We start from the raw sequence: 25,098 nt of genomic DNA on the forward strand, positions 1-25,098 counted from the left end.
AATAACCTAGAACTTGATGGTTTAGGCTTGACTATGTAAAAAGAAGATTAAGATAGATTCTGAGTGAAGAAATATCTTTAGTAGAGCTAAATGGAGAAAAAGGATATTGAAAGTGTTTATTGCTTTCGAACCTTCTATGTATTCCTTCAACTCATATTCTCAAGTCTGGCCATCTTTACTCTCCCTGGCCTAATTTCGTATATCACAATAAATCTATACCATAGCATCAAAATATTTATTTCAAATAAACCTGCACAATTTACTCTCTACCAAAACATTAGAATGGAGCGAATTCAATCAAATTTTCATTCAATTCCATCCCACTCATTCTACTCTCTGAACCAAATGTGATGGTAGTGATATACAAAATATAGTTTTTAAGTATGATACAATAAACGACCAAAATAACCACTTGCACTTGCATAGTAACTTACCAAGCAGTTGCAAATGCAACTATATCCATCATAACACCAAAGCGGAATGATCCCTCTCCCAGTCTCCCTCCACTTGCACCATTTTCCTTCTACTTGCATAGACAAAAATTCTTCCGACCAAGTCCACATATCAAGAATATCCTATTTAATTTCAAAACATAAATAACAAAAGCTCTACAAAATCCAGTCCCCAGCCAAGTATTCAACTGGCTGGTGACTTCCTATAAACCGAGGGAGGGAGGGGCTCTGAACAACCAAAACTATTTCCAAAGGCATTTTCCCTGCCCCTCCTGTTTTCCTCCTACCCTCACATGAGTCATTATACAAGGACATAATATTAAAATGTCCAATTGTGACCAACCGATTATTTCTGGGCAAGGGCAATGCAATCTACTTGAAGGAATTCGTTGCACTGCGTGTCCTTGTAAGAAAACTGCTAATGCTAGGCCGCTTCCATCCAAAAATACCAGAACTCAAATTCTCGCGGTTTCTTTCATCGGAACCAAGAATCTCGGTTGAAACCTCTGAAATGCCTGGCGTCTCAACCACTTCTGAAATCCCCTGCAGCTCCTGAAACAGATCGACCACAGTTCAGATCCGACGTCGACCAAGAGTTAAATAAGGGCGTAAATGGGGAAAAAAGAGGAGGAATTTTACCTTCAGTCCAGAGGTAAAGGCAGACTTTTGCAGGGGTCGATATACCTGAATGGATTTTAAATCAGGAAAATGAAAATAAGTTGATTTTGAAAATGGATACAGTCCATTCCTGATCACTGATGCCAATGTCTTGGGCCAAGAGAGAAGGCAGATAATCCATTCTATACACAACAAACTTCAGAAATGAACTGTATCCATGTGCATATACATATATACACATATACATATATATAATAACATAATAATCTCATGAAAGGAACATAGAGCCTCAAAACATTGTTAACTTGCTTTAGTTTTATACATTGCATTCAAAAACAATTTTAGTAAACATCTGTAGGTCACGCTATCAAAGATTATGCTCATGTCTGGCACGATCCCCAAACAGAACTAAATTATAAAAAAAAAAATGAATGATAGGGGAAAAAAATAGAGATTTATTTTTTCTTCCTAACTTGCACTTTGGCCCACTCAACCCAAAAAGGCCTGTGTCTATACCAGCCCATGCCACCATGGCCTTGTTCTGACATTACCGGCCAAAGTAGAGTCCTAGAAACATTGTCAAGTTTAGGCCCTGCCCTAAAACATAAAAACTACAAATGTACTAACTAAAATCAATGCTAAATAAATACATCACATTTATATAAGTTAAAATTAAAATTAATCTTAAAAACAATTATAAAACTAATTCTAATTGTCGTTGGACTGGGTTGGGCCTAAACTGTCAGGGTCAAACCTAAACACAAAGTAAATGGGACTGTAAGATCTGGCCCAACCTAGTTGCGTGGGCCTAAAATGGCTGTTATTGGCCTCAACTCTTCACTAGGCTGGGAGCATTTGCATATTGATATCATTATTTAAAAATATAATAATAATAACAGTATCAAAAAGAAAAAAGCTTACAAACCTTGTGAGATCCATTGGACGATGAAGGGGATGATTCCAATGGCAAAACAGTCGAAGGCAGAGATCCAGTCTGCCAAAGCATGTATAACAAGAAGTCAGTAAAAAGGATAATTAATCATTACCAATCAATAACAAATTATTTTTTCACGAATATAATAAATCTATTTTTGGACCTTTGGTCATGATCAGAGAAGTAGCACAATCCTCTTTAAACAACCTCCCACCCAATAATTTTAAACCTAGACAGGTGTGTGAAACAGAGAGCTGTCCAAGCTCAGGGAGCGGGTCAACCAGTTAACCAGTACGGTTGGACCAGCACCATGCCAACAGCCCAACATCAATCTAATTTTGTACCTTTGTGAATACCCAATACCTTGGTTATAGTTCAAGCAGGCTGGTGCCACTCTTAAGTCTCTGACTAGCAGAGCAGAGCTTCAAGTTTTATAAACCCTCATCTTCATACAAGAATTGTAGCTGCAGCCACCCAAACAGCACCAGAGTACTAAAACAAATTGTTCCACATGCATCTTGCAGCCTTGCTACCTCACAAAAAATGAACAAATGACTAATGGTCTCATTAGGCTCATTGCACAGCATGCAAATGCCTGGACTAAGGACTTTGTAAGGTCTCCTTAGCTGCAGCATATCATTTGTGTTGATCTAGTTAAGAATTCAAGTCCAAATGAAGGCACTGATTTTAAAAGGAATTGTTGCTTTCCAAACAGCTTTGTGTAAGAAAAAAGGGCTGGGATTTGTTGATTTTATGAGATTGGAAATGAAAGATTTTGAGGAGAGAGGCCCTGAAGCATCCCCAATCCAAAGCCTTGTGTCCCCCTGCGAATTTGGCACAAAAGAATGCAGACCACTCAGTAACAAAGTTAACTCGCCAACCTCTCTTCCGTTGAGACTTTTTAAAAAATGAAAATTCCAAGAAAGAAAGCAACTCCTCAAAAGAACAAAAAGCTGAAATTTGTGCATCGTGAATGGTGGAAAATCTGAACAAACACAGCACCAACAGCTCCAACAAAGACTCACCAGCCCAAATGTCCCCCCAAAATTGAATCTATCCCCATTATGTGCTTTAAAACGAGTGAAACAAAAGAAAAGACTAGCAAACTAAGACACAAACTTCCAGGAACTTGCATGAGTTGCTTTTAACACTCCCTTAGCAATCCCATCTATTTGTATGTATTCTGTATTTACTCTTTATTACCTTGAGCACATGAAATTAGATTCTAAGGGAAACCGCCATAACCATTTCTTTAATAAGGATATGTTATTAGAAACCACATTACCAAGACACAAACCCCCTCTGATTTGGGCCTTTTGGGATTATTTGGAACCACTTATATAAAAAGTGTTTTTTTAAAGAAGTGCTGAATTCGAAAAGTGCTGATAATAAGTGCTAAACTGAAAAAGTGGTGAAATCCAAAAGTGTAGTTCAGTTTTATCTAAAAGTATATACTGATTATAATTTATAAGTGCTACTTATTGATTATAATTTATAAGTGTTGATTAAATAAGTAATGTTTGGATACTCCCTTTTGTCACAAATGTTGTATGAATTTAAATTTGCTATATTACATAAATAATTATTTTGTTATAATACATAATAAAATAATATATTATTATTTCCTAAATAATATAAAATTTAAATTATCAATATTTTATAATTAACAATTTAATTAATATTTTAATTTCAATAATAATTTAATTAACATATAAATGTATTCTATTAAGTAAAACAATATATGATTATTATTTAATTACAATAATTGTTTTAAAACATGTATATTTATGTAGATGACTATCTAGATAATAGGTTACAACCTTTGGTATGCTCACATAATGGTTCATTATGTGGTTAACCTTTGGGATGTCAATGTATTTGCCTATATAAGGACATGTTTTACAACAAAATGATATAAGATGATTAGTAACATCTAGTTCTTGAAGAACTAGACCGTTTAATCTTTATAACTCCAAATTTTTTGTATTCCTCTTTTATTTCGTTTACAACACGTTACCAGTACAATCAAGTCTCTAATGGTATAGCAAGTTTCATTGGTATTTTTCTAAGGTAAGAATCTCATTTCCTTTAACATTTGTTATCTATATAACTTTAGTTTTTTGTCAAACTATATTTATATGTTAACTATATCTCTTATCTAGAGTACGTATCCTTAAATATTTTTATGTTGGAATATATGTGAGAATAACGTTTCCATTTAATATTTACCTAACTTTGAATTTTTATTTGTTCTCAAAGTGATTTTACCTAACGTTTCCATGGGTACTTGATGCTGAAATTCACCTTAATGCTATGAATCTTGGTAATACAATTGAAGAAGGAAATTAAGCATCCCTGCAGGATCACGCAAAGGCAATGATTTTTCTTCGACACCATTTACACAAAAAATTGAAAATTGAGTACCTTACTATTAAGGATACATTAGTCCTTTGGAACAAGTTAAAAGAGAGATATGAACACCAAAAAACGGTAATTCTTCCAAAAAGCTCGATATGATTGGATACACTTGCGACTGGAAGATTTTAAAACTGTAAGTGAATATAATTCAGCCTTGTTTAAAATTAGCTCTCAATTGAAGTTATGTGAGGAAAAATTACCTATGATGATATGTTAGAAAAACATATTCAACTTTTCATGCCTTGAATGTGCTCCTGCAGTAGCAATATCGAGAGCGTAGATTTACAAAATATTCTGAGCTAATTTCTTGTTTACTTGTAGCTAAACAAAATAATGAGCTTTTGTTGAAAATCATCAATTTCGTCCAACTGGCTCAACACCATTCCCTGAAGTGAATGTGTTTTTTTTTTATTAAAAGTTTTACATATAATATGCTTGGTAATATTTTGTTATTTTTAAATTTTACTTTTCATTTACTAGATCATACAAAATAAAATTGATAAAATGACGGATGACACATGTTTGGTGGACAATGTCACAACTCACACAATTCTTCGTGTTAAAAAATATATCTTGTAGTTAACATTAACTGAAATTAATGTTAATACAATATCTGACTCTGCAAATGTAAAAGAGGGCTCTGGAAGAGTTCACATTATGTTTCCAAATGGGACAAAATTGTATATTGATGATGCCTTATATTCTAGTAGATCCCGAAGAAATCTACTAAGTTTTAAAGATATACGTCGCAATGAATATCATGTTGAAACCAAAAATGAAGGAGATATGGAATATCTTTTAATTACATCTATAGTTTCAAACCAGAAGATCATATTGGAAAAATTTTCAAGTTTTTCATCTGACCTATATTTCACAAAAATAAGGATAGTTGAATCAAATTTTATGCACCGGAAGTGCTCTAAGCCTAGAAGTTTTATACTTTGGCATGATCGTCTTGGCTATCCTGGTTCAACTATGATGCGACGAATCATTGAAAATAAACATGGACATCCATTAAAGAATCAGAAAGGTTCTTTTACCTGGTGATTATTTTTGTACTTCTTGTGCTCAAAGAAAACTACTTGTTAGACCTTCTCCATCTAAATTATCTTTAGAGTCTCCATCTTTTCTGCAAAGAATACAAGGAGATATTTACGGCCCAATCCATCCATCTTGCGAACCATTTTGATATTTCATGGTTTTAATTGATACTTCCATTCAAAATTGATCATTTAGATAATGCAGGTGAATTTTCTTCAAAAGCATTTTATGACTATTGCATGTCAATAGGAATAAGTGTTGAACATTCTATTGCACATGTTCATACACAAAATGGTTTAGCGAAATCCTTCATTAGGCGTTTACAATTTATTGCTAGATGTATGCTTATGCGATCAATCCTTCCTGCATCTGCTTGAGGTCATACTATAGCGCATGCTGCGTCTTTGATTAGAATTAGACCAACTGTGTATCATAAGTTTTCACCTTCACAACTTGTATTTAACCACCAACCTAATATATCTCATCTTAGAATTTTTGGTTGCGCTGTATATGTTCCTATTGCACCTGCACAACGAAGTAAGATGGGGCCACAATGTCGTCTTGGTATTTATGTTGGTTTAGATTCTCCTTCTATCATTAGATATCTTGAACCACTAACAGGTGATCTTTTTAGAGCAAGATTTCTAGATTGTCAATTTGATAAATCAGTTTTTTCCGTCATTAGGAGAAGGAAAAGGTAAAGGATTAAAAACACATGAAATTTTTTGGGACACACCAACTTTGTCTCTAATCTTGATACACGCACAAATCAATGTGAACTTGAAGTTCAAAGAATAATTCATTTGCAGATTGCTGCAAATCAATTGTCAGATGTTTTTACAGACGCCAAAAAGGGTTACTCAATCACATGTTCTGGCTGCAAATATTCCTGCTAGATTGATTGTTCCTGAAGAACACCCAATGGGAATAGCAGCTAATGAATCTAAAGTGCGCCAGAAGCGTGGTAGACCAATTGGTGCAAAGAATACTATTCCTCGAAAGAAAAAGGAAATGAATAAAAGTGACACTCCAAAAGAGGTCCTTAACACTCAAGAAGAGGTTAAAAGAAATATAAATCAACAATCTCATATTTCCACAGAAGCAACACCATAAGTGTTTCCGGTACCGGAAAATTATGAGATCTCATTAAAATTTGGAAATATGCGAAGAAGAAATGAAGTTGTTGTTGACAATGTGTTTGCATATGCGATTGCTTCAGAAATTATTAATGATAATGAACCTGAGCCTCAAACTGTAGAAGAATGTCGATATCGAAATGAATGGCCAAAATGGAAAGAAGTAATACAGGTTGAGCTAGACTCATTAGCCAAACATAAGGCATTTGGACTAGTAGTCCAAACACTTGAGAATGTCAGACCTGTTGGGTATAAATAAGTTTTTGTACGTAAAAGAAATGAAATGAATGAAATTGTGAGATACAAGGCACGTCTTGTAACACAAGATTTCTTCCAAAGGCCTGGTATAGATTATAATGAGACCTATTCCCCTGTTATGGATGCAGTTACTTTCAGATTTTTGATTAGTTTAATGGTTTCTGAAAGACTAGACATATGCCTCATGGACGTAGTAATAGCTTACTTGTATGGCTCATTGGATAATGACATATATATGAAAATCCCTAAAGGATTTAAAATGCCTCAAGCATATAACCCAAAACAACGGCAAATGTATTCTGTTAAATTACAAAGATCCTTGTATAGATTGAAGCAATCTAGACGAATGTGATACAATCGTCTAAGTGAATATTTGTTGAAAATTGGATATGAAAATAATCTTATATGTCATTGTGTTTTTATCAAGAAGATAAATTCTAGATTTGCTATAGTCGCAGTTTATGTTGATGACATAAACATAGTAGGAACTCCAGAAGAGATCTCAACGATTGCTGACTACTTAATGAAAGAATTTGAGGTGAAGGATCTTGGGAAGACAAAATTTTGCCTTAGTTTTCAAGTTGAACATTTAACAAGTGGAATTCTTATTCATCAATCATCTTATATAGAAAAAATCTTGAAACAATTTTATATGGATAAATCTTACCCATTAAGCTCCCCGATGGTCGTTCATTCACTCGATGTGAAAAAGGATCTTTTTCATCCTCAAGAAGATGATGAAAAAATCCTTGGTCTTGAAGTACCCTATCTTAGTGTAATTGGAGCACTCTTGTATCTGGCAAATTGCACTAGACTAGATATAGCTTTTGCGGTAAATTTGATGGCAAGGTTTAGTTCTACACCAACTTAGAGACATTGGAATGGAATAAAACATGTTCTTCGTTATCTCTGCGGCACATCTGATATCCATTTGTTTTACCCAATGGGAGTAAAGTTTGTGTTGAAAGGATATGCCGATGCTAGATATCTTTCTGATCCTCATAAAGCTCGATCACAAACAAGCTATATCTTTACATGTGGTGATACTGCTATCTCATGGCGATCTGTAAAGCAAACGATCACCGCTACCTCTTCAAACCATTCAGAAATATTGGCAGTTCACGGAGCAAGTCGTGAATGTGTATGGTTAAGAACTATAATCCAACACATTAAAGGGACAAGTAGATTATCATTGGAGAATGACACGCCAACAATATTGTGCGAGGACACTGCAGCATGTATTGCACAAATCAAAGATGGGTACATAAAATGTGATAGAATTAAACATATTTCACCAAAACTCTTTTACACTCATGAACTTCTAAAGAAAGAAGATGTTGACATTTGCAAAATTCATTCAAGTGACAACTCAGCAGATCTAATCACAAAAGCATTGCCAACTTCAATTTTCAAGAAGCATGTACATAACATTGGATTGCGACAACTTAAGGACATTTCTTAATAGATTGTATTTTTTAGAGGAAGTATGAATATTGTACTCTTTTTCCTTCGTCAAGGTTTTGTCCCACAAGATTTTCCTTAACAAAGGTTTTAACGAGGCATATTCATAGTGTATAGTCATCCAAGGGGAAGTGTTGTAAAACATGTATATTAATGTGGATGACTATCTAGATTATAGGTTACAACTTTTGGCATGCCCACATAATGGTTCATTATGTGGCTAACCTTTGGGATGCCAATGTATTTGCCTATATAAGGACATGCTTTACAATAAAATGATATAAGATGATTAGCAACATCTAGATCCTGAAGAACTAGACTGTTGAATTTTTATAACTCCAAATGTTTTGTATTCCTCTTTTATTTCATTTACAACAATAATATTATTATTAGTGTATTTATAACATGCAATTATCTTATTAATTTATATTAATTAAATTAATATCTTTAATTTAATTAAGGCTGCATCAATGGCAAGCATAGGAAGAGCAGTGGTGGCAGTGGCGCCGACAGCTAGCAATGGGGGAGGAGGAAGAGTAGGCGGTGGGGGCAATAGCATTCTACGAGATCTGTAGAGGAGAGGGTTTGGGGGAAGAGAAGCAGCGATGTTCCTCCAGATGTGGCCAGAAGAGTCAAGGAGCACCACCAAACTACTGCAGAAATAGAGAGAGCTTCAGAAGGTGGAGGGAGGGAGAGAAATGGCAAGATGGAGCTACATAGACACAGAGAGGGGTAAAGAGAGGAGAGGAGCACTTTTAGAAATTTACAAAATTTCCTGGACTCATTATAACTATAAAATTCCCACGCCTCTCTACAACGCACACTTATAAGTGGGCAAAAATCAATCTTGGATTGCTTCTTAAATTTCACTAAAAAATGTTGTTATATGGTACTTTTTGTACTAAGCAATTATTACAATGTCAACCAAACACCATTTTAATTTTTTATTAAAAAAAAAACTAATTATAAGCGATAAGTTTCATAAACACTTATTTTCTAAGTACTCCCAAACAGGATCTCAACGACATCCCAACAAACTAAATGGTCCCCCTTATTCTGACCAATACCCAACCATAGGAAATATCTCACAATCTCCACTTCCCAGCCGCTCTAGAGGGAACTGTGATAAGGAATAGAAAATAAATAGGAATATTAGCTAAAAGAGGCACTAATGAGAGTGATTCTACCCCCTAGAGAAAGACAAGCCCCCCTTTAACCCCTTCTCTCAATCACCGGGTCCCAAAAAACATTCAAAAAATGGTTAGCCCCCAAAGGAAGACCATAATAATATAAAGGCCAAGCCAAAGATTCACAGCCTGCTAGTGATATAAAAATCTCAAGCTCCCCACTACTCAGATATAATACCCACCGTACCAAACAAATTTATCTTCAGCCCCAATATTCTTTCTCAGATTCTAAGAAAAGTTAGAACCTTCCAGAATTTCACAGCATTATTCACAAGGAACAAGATAGTATCATCCACAAACTGAAGATAAGACACCTCCACCCCCTACCCTCCAATTAACAAGCCATTAATAACCCTAAGGTCCTAGGCACGAGAAATCATTCAACTAGGAACGTCTACAACCAGAATAAACAAGGTGGAGGATAAAGATTTTCCTTGCCTGCCTTAACCCTCGTCTAACACCAGACCAATCCCTGGGCTGCCCATTACCAATCACTAACATATTAGCATAGCTAAAGACACGCTCTTCTACACTTGAGCCAAAGATTACCAAAACCCCTTTTTTACGTAACTTTCTCCAAAAACCCACAATTGACATGTCATAAGCTTTTTCAAAACCCAATTTAAAATCCAATTTGACAATTATGATTTCCATTTCTCTCCCTTAACTCTTTCTGTTTGTCCTGTTTCTCTTACTGCCTGACATCACATTGGTTCTTCAATTCTCCTTTTCCACGGACTTATTTTTAGTTTAGTCAAATTTATAAAACATGGTGAAACTGGAGTGGACAAGGGTCTGGTTCCCAAATCCAACCAGTGTACCAGACAGGCTGATACAGGTTTCAAATTCAAAACACTGCTCCCACACCCCCTATATATGTGTGTGTGTGTGTGTGTGTGTGTGTGTGTGTGTGTGAGAGCGTGCATCTGTGCACTATTTTTCCTGAGCAGGGTCCCAACTGTATAATCTGACATGAACATCTAAGACATGCCCATACATGTACGCTGTGTGTGGCCAGTCTTGATAAGAAAAATATCATCCTCCAACTTAGAAAGCATATCCTCATATTATTATTATTATTATTATTATTATTATTATTATTAATGAGGTGTGGCTGTAAATCAGCCAGCCACTCTGGGCACCGCATTAACCCCCACAAAGGGGACTGGTTAAAGCAGGCCTCACAAACCCTAGGGTGGCCCAAAGAAGTCATTTCAAACCAGTGGAACTTTAACCAAGGACCTACGCTTCTCAAGACATCTACATTCCCTGCCACGACGCAAGGTTGTATCCTTGAGGATTTTTGTTTTAGATAAGGGAAAATTGCATTAAGAATAAAAATAAAAAATAAAAAATGCACAATTTAAGATGACAAGATATATCCTCAATATACCAAAAGGCAACAACATGAAAAGTTACAAGACAGCTGCCATCCAATCCCTTTGAATATCTGACAGAGATAAACCCCAAAAAACACCAACGAGTGGGCCCCTAACGAAGTCCGAAACATCATTCTATCCCATAACAAATTTGGGCAAGATTAGCGGCCCTTAATGATTCTCATGTTCCACTCTATCTGAAAGGTCCATAAGGTAGCGAAAACTGCTCCAAATGATGTGGCTCCAAGGAAAAACAATGGGAGAAGGGATTTTTAAAAAAAGCTATGAGAGGAACAATTTAGAAGAGAACATCCATTGAGAATCACCCTCCCACACTAGCTCATCCTCAAATGTTGGTAGGAACAAAATAGTCCAACACAGAAAGCAAGGCGGTAAGCTCATCGCCCTCTTTCATTTGCAGTACCTAAAAAAATGGAAATGCCACAAAAGGGGGCCTCCCTCAGAAGAAAGAAAAGAGCTGATAAGGGAATTATGGAGAGAAGAAATCTTAAACAAACAGGGCATTTCAAATCCAAAGGCCCTCACCCAGCCATACACCCTCCCAAAAACATCTATTAGACTATTGCCAATAACAACAATGAAGCGGGAAAGAGGGAAGTAATAATTTGCCACCTGGGACAAAAACTTCCACAGGAAAGCATATGAGGTCGTCCACCCATTTCCATGGAGCCCATATTTTCTTTTAATCACCTTATGCTGTAGAGAATTTCCTTCTAGTGGAAATCTCCACAACAATTTATCTATTAAGGAGGTGTCTTGCCAAGCCCCAGTCCCCATTCAGATTTAGGTCTACTAACCACATCCCAACTGAGCGCTCTCTCTTGCCCTCCCCATGGCCAGCCCAAAGAAAGTCGTGCATCACCCTTTCTAAAGTCTTGGCAATTTTAACATTAAGTTCCCTGATTACACATGCTTTTTTTTATTTTTAAAAAAAATCAAATGCTATTTTTAACAGGCACTCTAAAAACAGACAGGAAGTAGGAATGTTAGATAGGGAAGCATTACTGTGTATCCTTGAGGCAGTATGATCCAATTTAACTTATATCAAGAGCCTAAAATAAATTAACATTAACTCTTTAAGTTTCCTGATTACACATGCATTTTTTTGCAAAAAAAAAAAAATCACATGCTATTTTATTTCACCATTACAAACAGAAAAACAGAAGCAACAACACTGACAGACTAATAAAAGCTGAAGAGTAACCTTACCCTAGACAGTGGTGTGATTTGTGGTGGCTCAAGAGCTGCCCTAGGGGTAGTGGATGGAGATGCCTACAGAATCATAAAACATGGTTAAAGGAAAAAATGGGACAGTAATAAAAATTCATATGAATTGGAAAATGAATCCAATAACATAAAGCTCTGACTGAAACTAATCTAGTAAATAAATAGAATTTAAATAGAAAAATGTCAAAACATTATCCGATCAGAGCTTGTCTACTTTTTACCGATGAAAGTTACAAATAAACAACAAAAGTCCTAACAAAGACTGACAGTGAAACCAGATCAAACCAACAACATCACATAAGAGAAAAAGGATTGGTTTATGCCTGAATACGCTCTATGGTTCTGCTATTTTCCAAGCTCCAGGCATATTCACAGAGTCTCTTTACTCCTTCATTTCTGAGATCCTATCAAGGCAATCATAAACCATGACAATCGTCATAAATAGCAAAAAAAAAAAAAAAGTTTCTGTTTAATTTTTCTTTTAAAATTAAGAAAAAAAAAAAGTTATATGTACAGTTGCAGAACTCATACCTGTTTCCCTTCTAATCCACCAATTTTAGTTCCCTGGCAGATGCAAAATTTTCAATTCAGTTTCAAATTCCACATCCAGGAAGCAGAAATTAATAGAAAGGCATTTGAAGATGAATTACCAGAGTTTGAACTGCGTGGTGAACAGATTGGAATTTCACGCCAATCGTATTCATCTCCCCTCGTATTTCAGAAACCTAAATGGCATAGTAAATACCCTATCAATTGGCTTTTAAAATCTCAACAAGGTAGAAAATTAATTATAATTTAAATCAGAATTGGTCCCACCTCCTCCCTTGTAGCAGCATCAAGTTCTGCACGCTCGTCCAAATTATGATCCACACGATCAATTCTCGACGATAAATGCCGCTTAGCTGCCTGGAAAACAACAAAAACTCAAATGAGGCTCAGACGATGATGATGATAGCCTCTAACATTAATTAAATCACTGTTTCTTCTCAATAATAATAATCATGATGATGATGATGATGATGATAGTAATGATACTACACTGCAACAAGTTTTCTTGTTAATGTAACAATAGTAGTCAATATAATCAGAAACTATCATATTTTAGTTCCTGTGAATATTATGCCACAACATACATCAGATATCATCAGATTTTAGCTTCCTCAAATACTATGTCAACTTCACCACAGGCACATATCCAGTGTACCAGTAGTATCCAAGTGGATGATTCAAGGGTGAGTCTTTGCAAGTGGCTTTTTTAAAGTTTTTCTTTTCCCTTTTTTCTTTTTTGGAGGTGGGGAGCTAATGAATGACCCATTTCATGGAAAATAACAAACCATAAAAAGAAAACTATGGTGGGGGGGAGTAAGATGCCTCCTACAGTAATTGTCAAATTAGCAACATTTAGATACTCCAACTCAGATCCTTCTTATGACACAATGTTTGGTATATAAGAATTAAATAGAGTGGAACAGAATCGATAATTCTGTTTTTACATATTTTTCATACAATTTTTTATTCCATTCTGAAGCAAATTGATTCCATTCCCACGTATCACCACTAGCTGAATGGAACTGTTATTACTCTCCATTTCTTGAACATGTCACAAGTTTCATTGCAATAGTGTTCCACTGCTGCTATGGACAACAAACTTGTTCCAACTAAAGTACGGAAGATTCTCATGCCCACAAACAAAAAAAACAAACAAACCAAACAAAAGAAAGGAATTTTCTTCTTTTTTTAGTTCTATTATACCAGCATAGCATGGCACAGACTCAACAGTCACCACGAATGCTTTTTCCAACAAAACTTAATGGCTACAAATTGAGATGTTTACCATCGTTTATATTACAATATCTGCAGAATAAATTTAGGACATCACTCCATCCATCCAATGTTAAATTTACATGCTGGTTAAACATATTGAACAAACCGAAGCATCGCACTGTGTCGGTGCCCGGGTACGATGTCATATATGCGAAGGTTCCTGCATCTTTTTGGACGTGCGTAGGTAAATAAGCTAGTTCAGGAAACTAGAAATAGATTAGCAACTTGTAATATAGGAACACTTACAAGTAAAAGTATGGAAATTGTGGACACAATGATTAGAAGAAAAATTAATATAATTTGCCTTCAAGAAACTAAGTGGGTGGGGAAGAAAGTTAGAGAAATTGATAAATCAGGATTTAAACTTTGGTACACTAGAAAAGAAAAACATAAGAATGGAGTAGGAATTATTGTAGACAAAAACTTAAAAGATAGCATTGTTGATGTAAACAAAATAAGAAATAAAAATTATAAAAATCAAGATGGTATTAGGTCAAGAGATAATAAACATCATTAGTGCTTATGCTCCTCAAGTAAGCTTAGCATAAAATCTTAAGAGACAATTTTGGGAAGATATGAGTAGTATTAACGCATACCAGGGACTGATATTCATAGGAGGAGATCTGAATGAACATGTTGAAAGAGATAATAAAGATTATGAAAGGATACATAGAGGATATTGATATGGAGATAAAAGCCTGGGGATATGATCTTAGACTTCGCTATGCTATATGATTTTATTATAATGAATACTTGTTTCAATAAGAGAAAAGAACACTAAATAACCTTTAAAAGTGGACAAAATAGAAGTCAAATAGATTTTTTTTTAACTAGGAGGGTAGATCGTTCATCATGGTCAATCCAGGTGAAAGCCTAACCACACAACATAAAGTCTTAGTGTTAGATATATGTATTAAAAAATGGAAAAAAAAATGATGAAATAAACCAGTGTAAGAGAATTAGGTGGTGGAACCTAAAGGGCGAAAATATAATAAAATTTAAAGATAAAATTATCAAAGATGAGGATTGGACTATAGAGGATGGAATAGACACAAATACTCTTTGGAGAAGGTGAATCAAGGATAAGATTTTTGAATAGCAAAGAAAGTTGGTGGTGGGATAAAGATGTCCAAAAAGCTGTAAAGACAAAAAAAAAAAATGGTAGAAAACGTGGCAAAAATGTAGAAACATGGTTAACTTTGAAAAGTATAATGAGGCAAGAAAAGATGTAAAAAAGACCGTTAGTGAAGCTAAACATAGATCATTTAAAAGTTTGTATAATAGATTAGACACAAAGTAAGGGGAAAGAGATATATTTAAACTTTCTAAAGTAAGAGAAAGGAAGAGCAAGGACTTAGAAAATGTAAAATGTATAAAAAGTGAGGATGATTTTGTCTTAGTTAAGGAAGAAGACATAAAAGAAAGATGGTGAAATTACTTTAATAAGTTGTTTAATGAAAACAAGATGGTGAAATTACTTTAATAAGTTGTTTAATGAAAACCAAATAGAAGGCATAAACTTAGAATTGATAAATGAGGAAAAAACTAAAAATATGAAATTTATTTGCAAAATTAGAGTTAACGAAGTTAAGTTTGCACTAAAAAGATGAGAAAAGGAAAAACTATGGGACCGGATAACATCCCAACTGAAGTTTGGAAATGCTTAGGTGATAACAAAATTATATGGTTAACTAAATTATTTAACACAATTATAAAAATTAAAAACTAAGAAAATGTCAAATGAATGGAGGAAAAGCACCTTAACACCTATATACAAAAATAAAGGAGATATTCAAATTTGTAATAACTATTGTGGAATTAACTTATGAGTCATACGATGAAACTATGGAAAAAGGTAGTTGAACAAAGATGAAGGCCAGAAACGAAGGTCTCCGAAAATCAATTTGATTTTATGCCTTGAAGATCTACCACAGAAGCTATATAATTTTATGAAGATTAATAAAAAAGTTTAGGGAAAATAAGAGTGGCTTGCATATGGTATTTATTGACTTTGAGAAAGCATATGATAGGATACCTAGGGAAGTTCTACAGTGAGTTTTAGAAAAAAAGGGAGTACGTAGTAAATATACTGAAGTTATTAAGGATATGTACGATGGAATAATGACTAGTGTAAGGACTATAAATGGAGAAACTAGAGAATTTTCAATCATCATAGGTATGCATCGAGGATCTGCTTTGAACACTTATCTTTTTGCTTTAGTGATGGACCAACTTTTAAGAGCATTCAAAATGAAGTTTCATGGTGTATGTTATTTGCAGATGATATTATATTGATTGATGAAATTAGGGGTAGAGTCGAGGCTAAATTAGAATTATGGAGAGAAGTTTTGGAATCCAGAGGCTTTAGGATAAGTAGAAATAAGACAAAATATATAAAATGTAATTTCAGTAATGGTAGGAGGAATATTGGAGACAAAGTTAACTTGATGATGAAGAAATAAATAGCGCTTGTAGATTTCGATACCTTGGATTTATTATGCAAGATGAACGAGAAATTGAAGATGATGTAATGCATAGAGTTAAAGCAAGTTGGGTAAAATGGAGAAGTGCTTCAAGTGTGCTTTGTGATTGTAGAATACCCTTAAAATCAGAATGTTGGGCAATGAAGAAACAGAATATCCAAAAAGTAAAAGTTGTAGAGATTAGAATGCTTAGATGGACGAGTGGTATAACATTAAAGATAAATTAAGGAATGAACATATTTGCGGTAAATTAGGTGTAGCTACTATAGAAAATAAGATAAGAAATGGACGACTCAGATAGTTTGGACAATTGCAACGTAGGCCACATAGTGTGCTGGTGAGGAAGAGTTAGTTAGTTATTGTGGAGAATAGTAGAAGGGATAGGGATAGACCTAAAATAACTTGGAATGAGATAGTACGGATTTAATAGACCTGAATTTGTCAAAAGAAATGGTTCATGATCGCATAAATTGACAGAAAATGATCCATATAGCTGACCCCACCTAATGAGACTTACGGCTTGGTTTTGTTGTTGTTGTTACAGTAGACAACAAAAAATGGGCCTCAGGTTTTCATACTCTCACCAACAACAGATGGAACAGTTACTGATTCTATTTCTTTTTGCTGTTATATATTCAAGAATGCTCGTGTGTACAAATTAAATTCTTTCAACTTACGAAACTGTGGCACATTTATAATTTTTTTATTTTCTGTTATGATAGAAAAGAAGACAAAACAGAACAATGTAAGAACAAAATAAAATAATGGGTAGAAATACATAGGAATGAATAATGAATACATCATTCAAAACATAAAGATAATGAATTCAACTAAAAAAACTATCAATTAAACAGATAGCCCTTTGATAAACCTCCTAACATCTTGCAGCACATGCATGTACAATTGGAAAATCTTGCACATCCAGAATAGGGAAAAGGGTGTTTACCAAGCTCAAGAAAAAACATGCTATGTGGTAAACTAAAATGACTCTGAACCTCCCACTTAAAGTTCGTACTCTTTCCCTTAAACAATGCAAGCATTCATTCATACAGTACTCTAAACAATGAATAAATGCCGTAAAATGAAAAACTTACCGAGATTGATGAGTAAACAGTCTCAAGCTGTCTAGCAATCTTGGAAGAAGCATCAGCTAAACTACGCCTTGTTGCAAACATCATCTCAGGAAGTTTCCAACCCTGAAAAAAAGCACGATTGCTACATCCATAAGCTAAAAAAAATAGCAAGAGAGAAAAAGCATAATAATGAGACAGCATCCAAGATCAACATATTAGTATAATACCACATGAGGAAAGAAAGGGCGTACACAAATTCCTATCTCAAATTACTCACAATTTGTTGAAAGGAATAATCTTTTGGTCTGCTACCTACAGGAACTAGGATATTGAATAAACCCAAGAAAAAAATAAATTTCCTAAATAAGAACAAAAAGCCTGTTGCTATGATTTTCACCCAAATAAAATCCGATAAGCAAAACTCAGCCCAGAAAAATTTTCATTCTGTCAAGCTCCAAACATAACTACTAGGCATATATGGACAATAACAACGGGACAAAAAGCTCAGCATGTTATCATGTTTGATGCAATACATGTGAAAATACTTATGGAATTTCTCACTTACGGCACAGAAATCTTACATTAAGGATAAAAGATCATACCTTCCACCAAATATAACCATATCCTGCTACAACAACAACAACAATTATACCATATCTGCTAGCACCTGCACACACACATAATGAAAACAAGTTGACAAATGTTTAGGAGCTATATAGGGGAAAAAAATAACGGACTTGAAAAGATCTCACAGATAAAAGATAAGGAATTTTTAGCCACTAAAATAAAATAAAGATAGCACAATCTCAAGGCTAGAGGATACCAACTACCAATTGATGTTAGAAAGGATACATGAGACAAAATTTCTCAAGATATCAATAGTAATACAGCACCCAGAACATGAGGAACCAAGCACAATCAATGTTGCACATTACTCTTGATTAAAATAAGAAAGTTGTGCTTAGCCTCATGATGGGCTTATATCTTCCATATTTTTGGAGGTTTTCTTTGAGTGATTTGCAAAAACATGATTTGAGGCACCATTGATGTAATTTTTATTTGTTCTTTTCTGTTTCCACAGCAGGTTTTTGCCAGCCTGTTATTTTTAGGAGGATAACTCTTCATCCCATTTTGTATTTCTCCTCTTAAGGTATCTTATTTTTCTATTTTCTATCTCCCCCCCCCCCACCAAAAAGAAAAAACATCTATTGGTTGAGATGAGCAAGCTTCACTCACAGCAGACCCAAATATAGCTAATCCATATTCTTTGCCAAGATCTTTGAGAAATTGAATAATAAGACAAACAGACAGCACTAAAACAAGAAAATCAATGAATAAAGTCATTGTTGGTTTAAATAGAATCCTTTTCAGGCATGCATTCATGTTTGTAAAATGCAATTTGCATGCCAATAATTGGTAGAAAAGAATGGCATAAATTCACCAAGGCTTCCATTTGTCCTACCCCTCATGGCAGAAGGAAATAAGCTGAAGAAAAGGAGCAGATGAAGGTTATTGCAAAAAGCGATTGGGCATTCATGGAAAGGGGATATTGAAACATAGATTTAGTTGCCCTGTGTTTGGAAAATAAAGCTAAAACCAGCTCGAATGTCTAAAATTACCAAAATGGAAATTTCTGGAAAGTTTGTAACTTTGCACTAATATATAGATAGGCAACTTTGTAATACTTATTAAAAAGCTATGGGCACAAGGGATACAAAAAAATCATTTTTTTAAAAAGCCCATTTTTGTCTTCTAAAAGCTTCAATTTTCCAGCTTTCACAAAATATCCATAATTCAGCATTTTAAACTTTTTTTTCCAAATGCCCCGAACATGGATGTTACTACTAAAAAGAAGAATTACTTTGCAAAAATGGGGGCACAGAGACATCAACAACCTAAAAATGTTTTGTTAGTATATGTGTTGTAAAGTATAGAACAATATGGTTGATCACAAATTATCTCCTCCCACAGGCAAGGTATCATAAGCCCAACCTGTTCCACCAGCAGTTACAATTGTAACTGATCCATTTGACGCCAACAGTTGCAGCTCTTGCCGTAAAGTATTAACCTGCAAAAATAGATACTCGATTACTATCTGGAATTTGAATTCCTAAAACAAGTTGCAAGTAAAATGATTGGAAAGTAGTTCTATTGAAATGATTACCATATTTGAAAAACACTAAAGCATCAAACCCTTACTCGGGCTTTGAGAATTAACAATAACTTCTAAAAGAACCATCAAACCACAGAATGTGCCCATGGCACACCCATAAAAGGCTTCAAAATTTTGGGGAAAAAGCCAAAACATTTAATCACTCCGAAATTCAGATTTCTAATAATCCCCAAACAAACATGAGGTATAATTCAATTTACTGAAATGATTAGCACACATAACAAGCCCTAACCCATCAACAATAGATAGGTTGCAAAGTTCTAAATTTTGATTTTGGCCAAACTTTCTAAGCTTCAAAAGCATGGGCATTTCGATGCCAATGTCAATTTCGATACTGATTCTAAAAAATGGTGGAAAATAGCAGTAAAACATGAGATGTTTTTATGGATCTTTCGAAGCAGTCAGTAGACACAACAATAAAAGATTTAGAATTAAAATTTTGTAAACAAATCCACCAATGACGAATAGACAGTGTATAAGGTGCAATATCATTAACACAATAACCATATAAACACATTCATATAATATAATAAAACTCAAAAATTAGTTCAATGTTAATTATTATTATTCAAACAATTATTTTGACATAAACGGTTGAATACAATGTCGTAGCTAATCTATAAGCTCAATTTTGCATCAATTTAAAAATTATAAAAAGCTATCATTCATAGCCATCTCGTTTTAATAAAATAGATTATTTATTAAGGAGAAATTTCAACATTAGGTTTTGAATCTCAAATCCCAATTTAAAGGAATTTATTCCAAAGACAACAACAACAACCAAAAAAAACACATAAGTTACGAAATTTCAATAAATTTCAAATGGTTCATGGAAATTTCGATAAAAATTGTGTAGAATGGAAATTGGCCACTAACTTTCTTTTGAGGGTCGTGGAAGCAGAAATTTCAAAGGGAAGTTTGACAATTTTGTGGAACGTTATTACATTAAGACCATGAAGGATTGTGTAAAGGTTTAAACGAGGTTGTCTTCAAACACATATCCAAAAGTGAATAGATAGAAGAAAATCATAAATAATTCTCAAAAATGCAATATCCTCCATTACATCGATGCTCCGGCCTTTGTCCAAATCCAAATAAAAATCAGAAACTATAACAAAACAAACCATAATGACTCTAATTATTTACCTCTAAATCTAATAAAAAACATGTACAACAGTTCAAGGTTCATAAAAAAGTAACTAGACAATTCAAAAATAATAAGAAAACCTTTGTTAACTTAAACAAATAACAAAGTCATGGACTCAATGTCAATCCAATTTGAAGAGAATAACAAAATTTGGACCCAAAAAAACCCTCATGAGTATGTTTTCCTTCAGCATCCAAGTATCATTCACAGCATCTCATTCGAGTACTACAGGAGCTTGATTACACATCTAATAAGACTCACAGATGGGCAAAGGCAACTGCAGCTCTTGCACATTTTAATTAATCCATAAATAACATCTTATTCCAACGTATTTGCCTTCTAAACCCATGCTACCCACATCAATCTTCCCTTATAGCACATTGACAATACACCTAAAATGAATCAACTTAACATGAGAAAAGTATATGATTAAATCAAATCAAATCTGTTCAAAAATATCCAATGTGCATAAATAAAACAGTCCAACATATTAGTAGGAAAAAAAAATGACCAAGTTAAACCAGGGAAACGTGCAAACCTGGGCCAATAAAGAGTCATTTTGTGGCTTGGAACTTAAGGGAGTAGAATCATCTCTTCGAATTTGCTTGAAAACAATCTGGAGTAAAATGGGAAATAATAGTGGGAATTTAGAAAGCAACATGGTGGATGGTAAAAATGATAGAATACAGGCATGGTATAATGCTCTCATTTCCTGCAGATGGATTGATCAATCGAATCAATAAACAGTTCTTGTGCTAATAGAAACCATAATCTGGTTCATGGATCACAATCATCAAGCCCAATTTTAAATTAAATCCAAACAAAACTCCAGAACCATGGGAAATCATTAGGTTAGAAAATGTCAAAAAAAGAAAAAGAAAAAGAAAAAGGAAAAGAAAAACCAAAAAAGAAAACATCTTGACCATACCCTAGACAGGTAGAAAATTTGAAGAATTCATTTTAATTCCAAGGCCAAAAGCAATGCAGGACAGGCAAAATAATTTGAATATAACACATTTGAGACACAGTTGCTCCAGTTCAATTACTACAATCTTTAATAAATAAATAAATATATATATATGAAATATAAAATTCCACTTTACAAATTAGAAAGAATCAACTATATTTGAACTTAAATTCATACCAGGCATGCACATCTATTTCAGTTTCTGGCCAAAATTGATACCTTGAAAGCACCTGAGAAAAGGTCAAAGACATTTGACATGCGACCTTCTTTTGCGAGAACAGACCCAACAATACCTAATCACATATTATCATTTATTTTGTTAGCAAGGCAATATTTTCTACTCGAAAGCCAAGCTAACAACTCTCGATGCAAATTGTATGCTAGAAAAGTCAACAACTAGGAACATCTTGAAAGAAGAAAATAAACCAAGGAAAAGAATATTAAGATTCATTTCAATCAAAACATGGTTTCTCAGTATCATAAGAGAGTCATCTCAAGAATATGCATTGAGGTTACTTTATGAAAAGACGACAAATTATAACACAATCACAGAGCATGCACCTTGCACCTTTAAAAATGTCCAAGATAGATGTCTCCTAACAACTAAAATCGTGCAGCAATAAGCAAAATCTTTTTCAATACTCTAAATTTTATATTGGATCCTTCATGAATTTGAAGATAAGTCTTCATATTTAAAAAATAAAAAATAAAACAAGCATCATAAGAAATAAATTTAACAAATTCCTGGTCTTAGACTTTTAGCAAAACTCTAATGCTATTTTGAACAAAATATTTGAAAATGGATGTTTCAATATACCATTTTCTCAAACATAAAAAACTTTTAATAAATATTTATAATCTAAAACAATTCAGAGCTCTCTTTGCCCTTCAAGTCTAAATTTGATGATTGTAATTAAGGTAGGCAGGCACCTTATAGATTTGCAAGTTAAAACCATGATCTAAAGTATGACTCAGACACTCAGTAATAGTGTCGTGACCATTTTAGGTATCAAGAAAATTCATCTTGGTTGTAAACATGTGCATTAAAAATAACTAAAGAAGGAATATTAAAACCAATAGATAAACAATTCCTATAAGGACAACGTTCTATTAATATCCTTCTAGCAGTTAAAACAAACCAATCTTTGAGTTGAAACTGGTTTGACACAATCCCATTTCAATATACAACAACAACAATAACAAGACTTAAGCCCCACTAAATGTGGTCAGCTATATAAATCATTTTCTACCAATTCACTTAATCAAGGGCATTTCTTCAACTAACTTAAGAGTCATTAAATCTTTTCTAGCTGCCTCATTCCAACTTCCAGGTTATTTTAGGCTTGCCCCTCCCTCTTCTAGTACAATTAACAATAATTAGCTCACTCCTCCTCATTGGTGCATTACTTGGCCTATGTTTCAAGTGTTCAAACCATCTAAGCTGCCACCCCATATCTTTATCTTCTACCGGTACTATGTGTAACTTATTGTGAATTTGTTTGTTCCTTTAAATTTATTCTTTAATGATATACCACTCAATACTCATCCACCTTAGCATGCGCATTCCAGCCTCTTTTACAATTTTAATATGTTGTTTGTTAGTTGTTCAACATTCTAATTCATATAACATGGTTGGTCTTATAGCCGGCCTTTGAAACTTTCCTTTTAAATTTAGTGGTATTCTATGATCCCATAGCACACTTAAAGCACTCCTCCATTTTACCTAACCTGCTTTAACTCTATGTACTACATCCTCTTAAATTTCTTCCTCCATTTGCATAACAGATCCAAGATAACAAAATCTACTAGTGTTGAATTCTTATTATCAAGTTTATTCTCATCTTCAATATTCCTCCCTACATGGCTAAAATTACATTTCATATATTCTTCCTTGTTTCCACTTATCCTAAAACTTTTAGACTTTAACAATATTCTCCAAAGTTCTAATTTAAATTCTACCCAACTCCTACTTTTCCATTTCATTATTTTTTTTTTTTTAAGAAAAAAAGCTTGGTCAATCAATCTAAAAAAGCCCAACCCACCATACTGCATCCAAAGAATGTGATGAATGGTGTAAACATGTGGGTCTGTATAGAAGGTTACATGAACTCAGTGAGCTACTAATTGGTAGTTGGTACCAGCAATTTGTTCATTCATCAAAATACTTTAAAACAAAAAAACTACATAAAAGAAAAGATCTGCTCTAAATTATTTATGGTGTGAGACTTTTCATAAATGAATTCAAAAAAAATAAACAAAATCCCTCCCTCATTCACCCTAGAACATTTATAGAGTCAGCAAAGTAATAAGATTGGTTAAGGCTACTTGCTGCTAGCCACTGTACCCATGTACCAAAATACCATTGTTTCTTGTCAAACATCCATAGAAACTTCTTAGTCATTAACTGCCAACAAATTTAGATGAAAAAACCATCCAAGCTCAGCTTAACCGTTGTCAGGATAACAACCCTATACTGTAATAACGCTACCAGTTAAAACTAATGCATATTCTTGATAATTGAACTAATTTTTCGTGCTAACAACAAATAACTAGTAGAAGAATCAATAAAAAAGCAACCTATTTTGGGTCATCTCCCACGCCCAAAAATAAATAAATTAAACCAGTGTAGTATGAACCTCGTCCATAAGAATACATGATACTTAAAACAGTTAACCACCTGCCAAAACCGAAGCATATTGGTGACAGTTTGAACTAATTATTTGTCACTGCCAGCGTGTAAGATTCGAACAATCTTCATCAAAGAGGACGAGCACATTTGAACAATTGAACCACTACCTTGATCCTAACCGACTAGAGGGCTCATTAAAAACCCTTAACTCTCTTCTACCAGTATTTCGCGCACTACTGCGACTAAACAAACCTAAATTCAACAAATTATGCCATTCAAAGTACAGCATACGCCAATACACATCACACTGGTCAAAAACTTCAATATTAAAATTGGTTCCAATAAGTTGAAGAATTTCAAGATAAATCACTGAGAGAGAGATAGAGGTATGGACCTGCGCCTACGAGGATGGTGAGCTTCCCGAGAGGGAGGGCCATCGCCGGTGACGTGATCCCGAGGAGATAGTACTCGGCGATGATTACATGAAGGTGTTCTTGCGAATCGAATTTGAAGGTTCGGGAAGAGCTGGGAACGGTAGATTGAAGAGCAAGAAAGAGCGACGACGCTGTTTCGCAGTCTTCGGTTTCGGTGGCGCTCCCTCGCCCCCGCCCGGGACTCAAGAACTGGCAATTGACCAACGAGCAATGCTTAAACCTACCCTATTCCCAAG

General features: G+C 34.3%; 1 protein-coding gene across 1 annotated transcript; it reads right to left on the reverse strand.

Moving 5' to 3' along the window:
• Window positions 1–283: 283 nt before the first annotated feature.
• On the reverse strand, window positions 284–25,098 carry LOC131144778 (uncharacterized). Its single transcript, XM_058093634.1, has 14 exons — window positions 24,823–25,098; window positions 22,019–22,092; window positions 21,371–21,448; window positions 19,505–19,580; window positions 18,115–18,179; window positions 17,534–17,635; window positions 12,949–13,038; window positions 12,783–12,857; window positions 12,664–12,696; window positions 12,456–12,536; window positions 12,115–12,177; window positions 1,996–2,064; window positions 1,092–1,136; window positions 284–1,004 (listed from the first exon to the last, which is right to left on the reverse strand). The coding sequence occupies exons 1-14, from the start codon at window positions 24,863–24,865 to the stop codon at window positions 825–827; spliced, it is 1,074 nt and encodes a 357-aa protein (XP_057949617.1). The 5' UTR covers window positions 24,866–25,098; the 3' UTR covers window positions 284–824.

The sequence above is a fragment of the Malania oleifera genome, chromosome 12 (genome assembly GCF_029873635.1).
Source record: "Malania oleifera isolate guangnan ecotype guangnan chromosome 12, ASM2987363v1, whole genome shotgun sequence".
Taxonomy (NCBI): Eukaryota; Viridiplantae; Streptophyta; class Magnoliopsida; order Santalales; family Ximeniaceae; genus Malania; species Malania oleifera.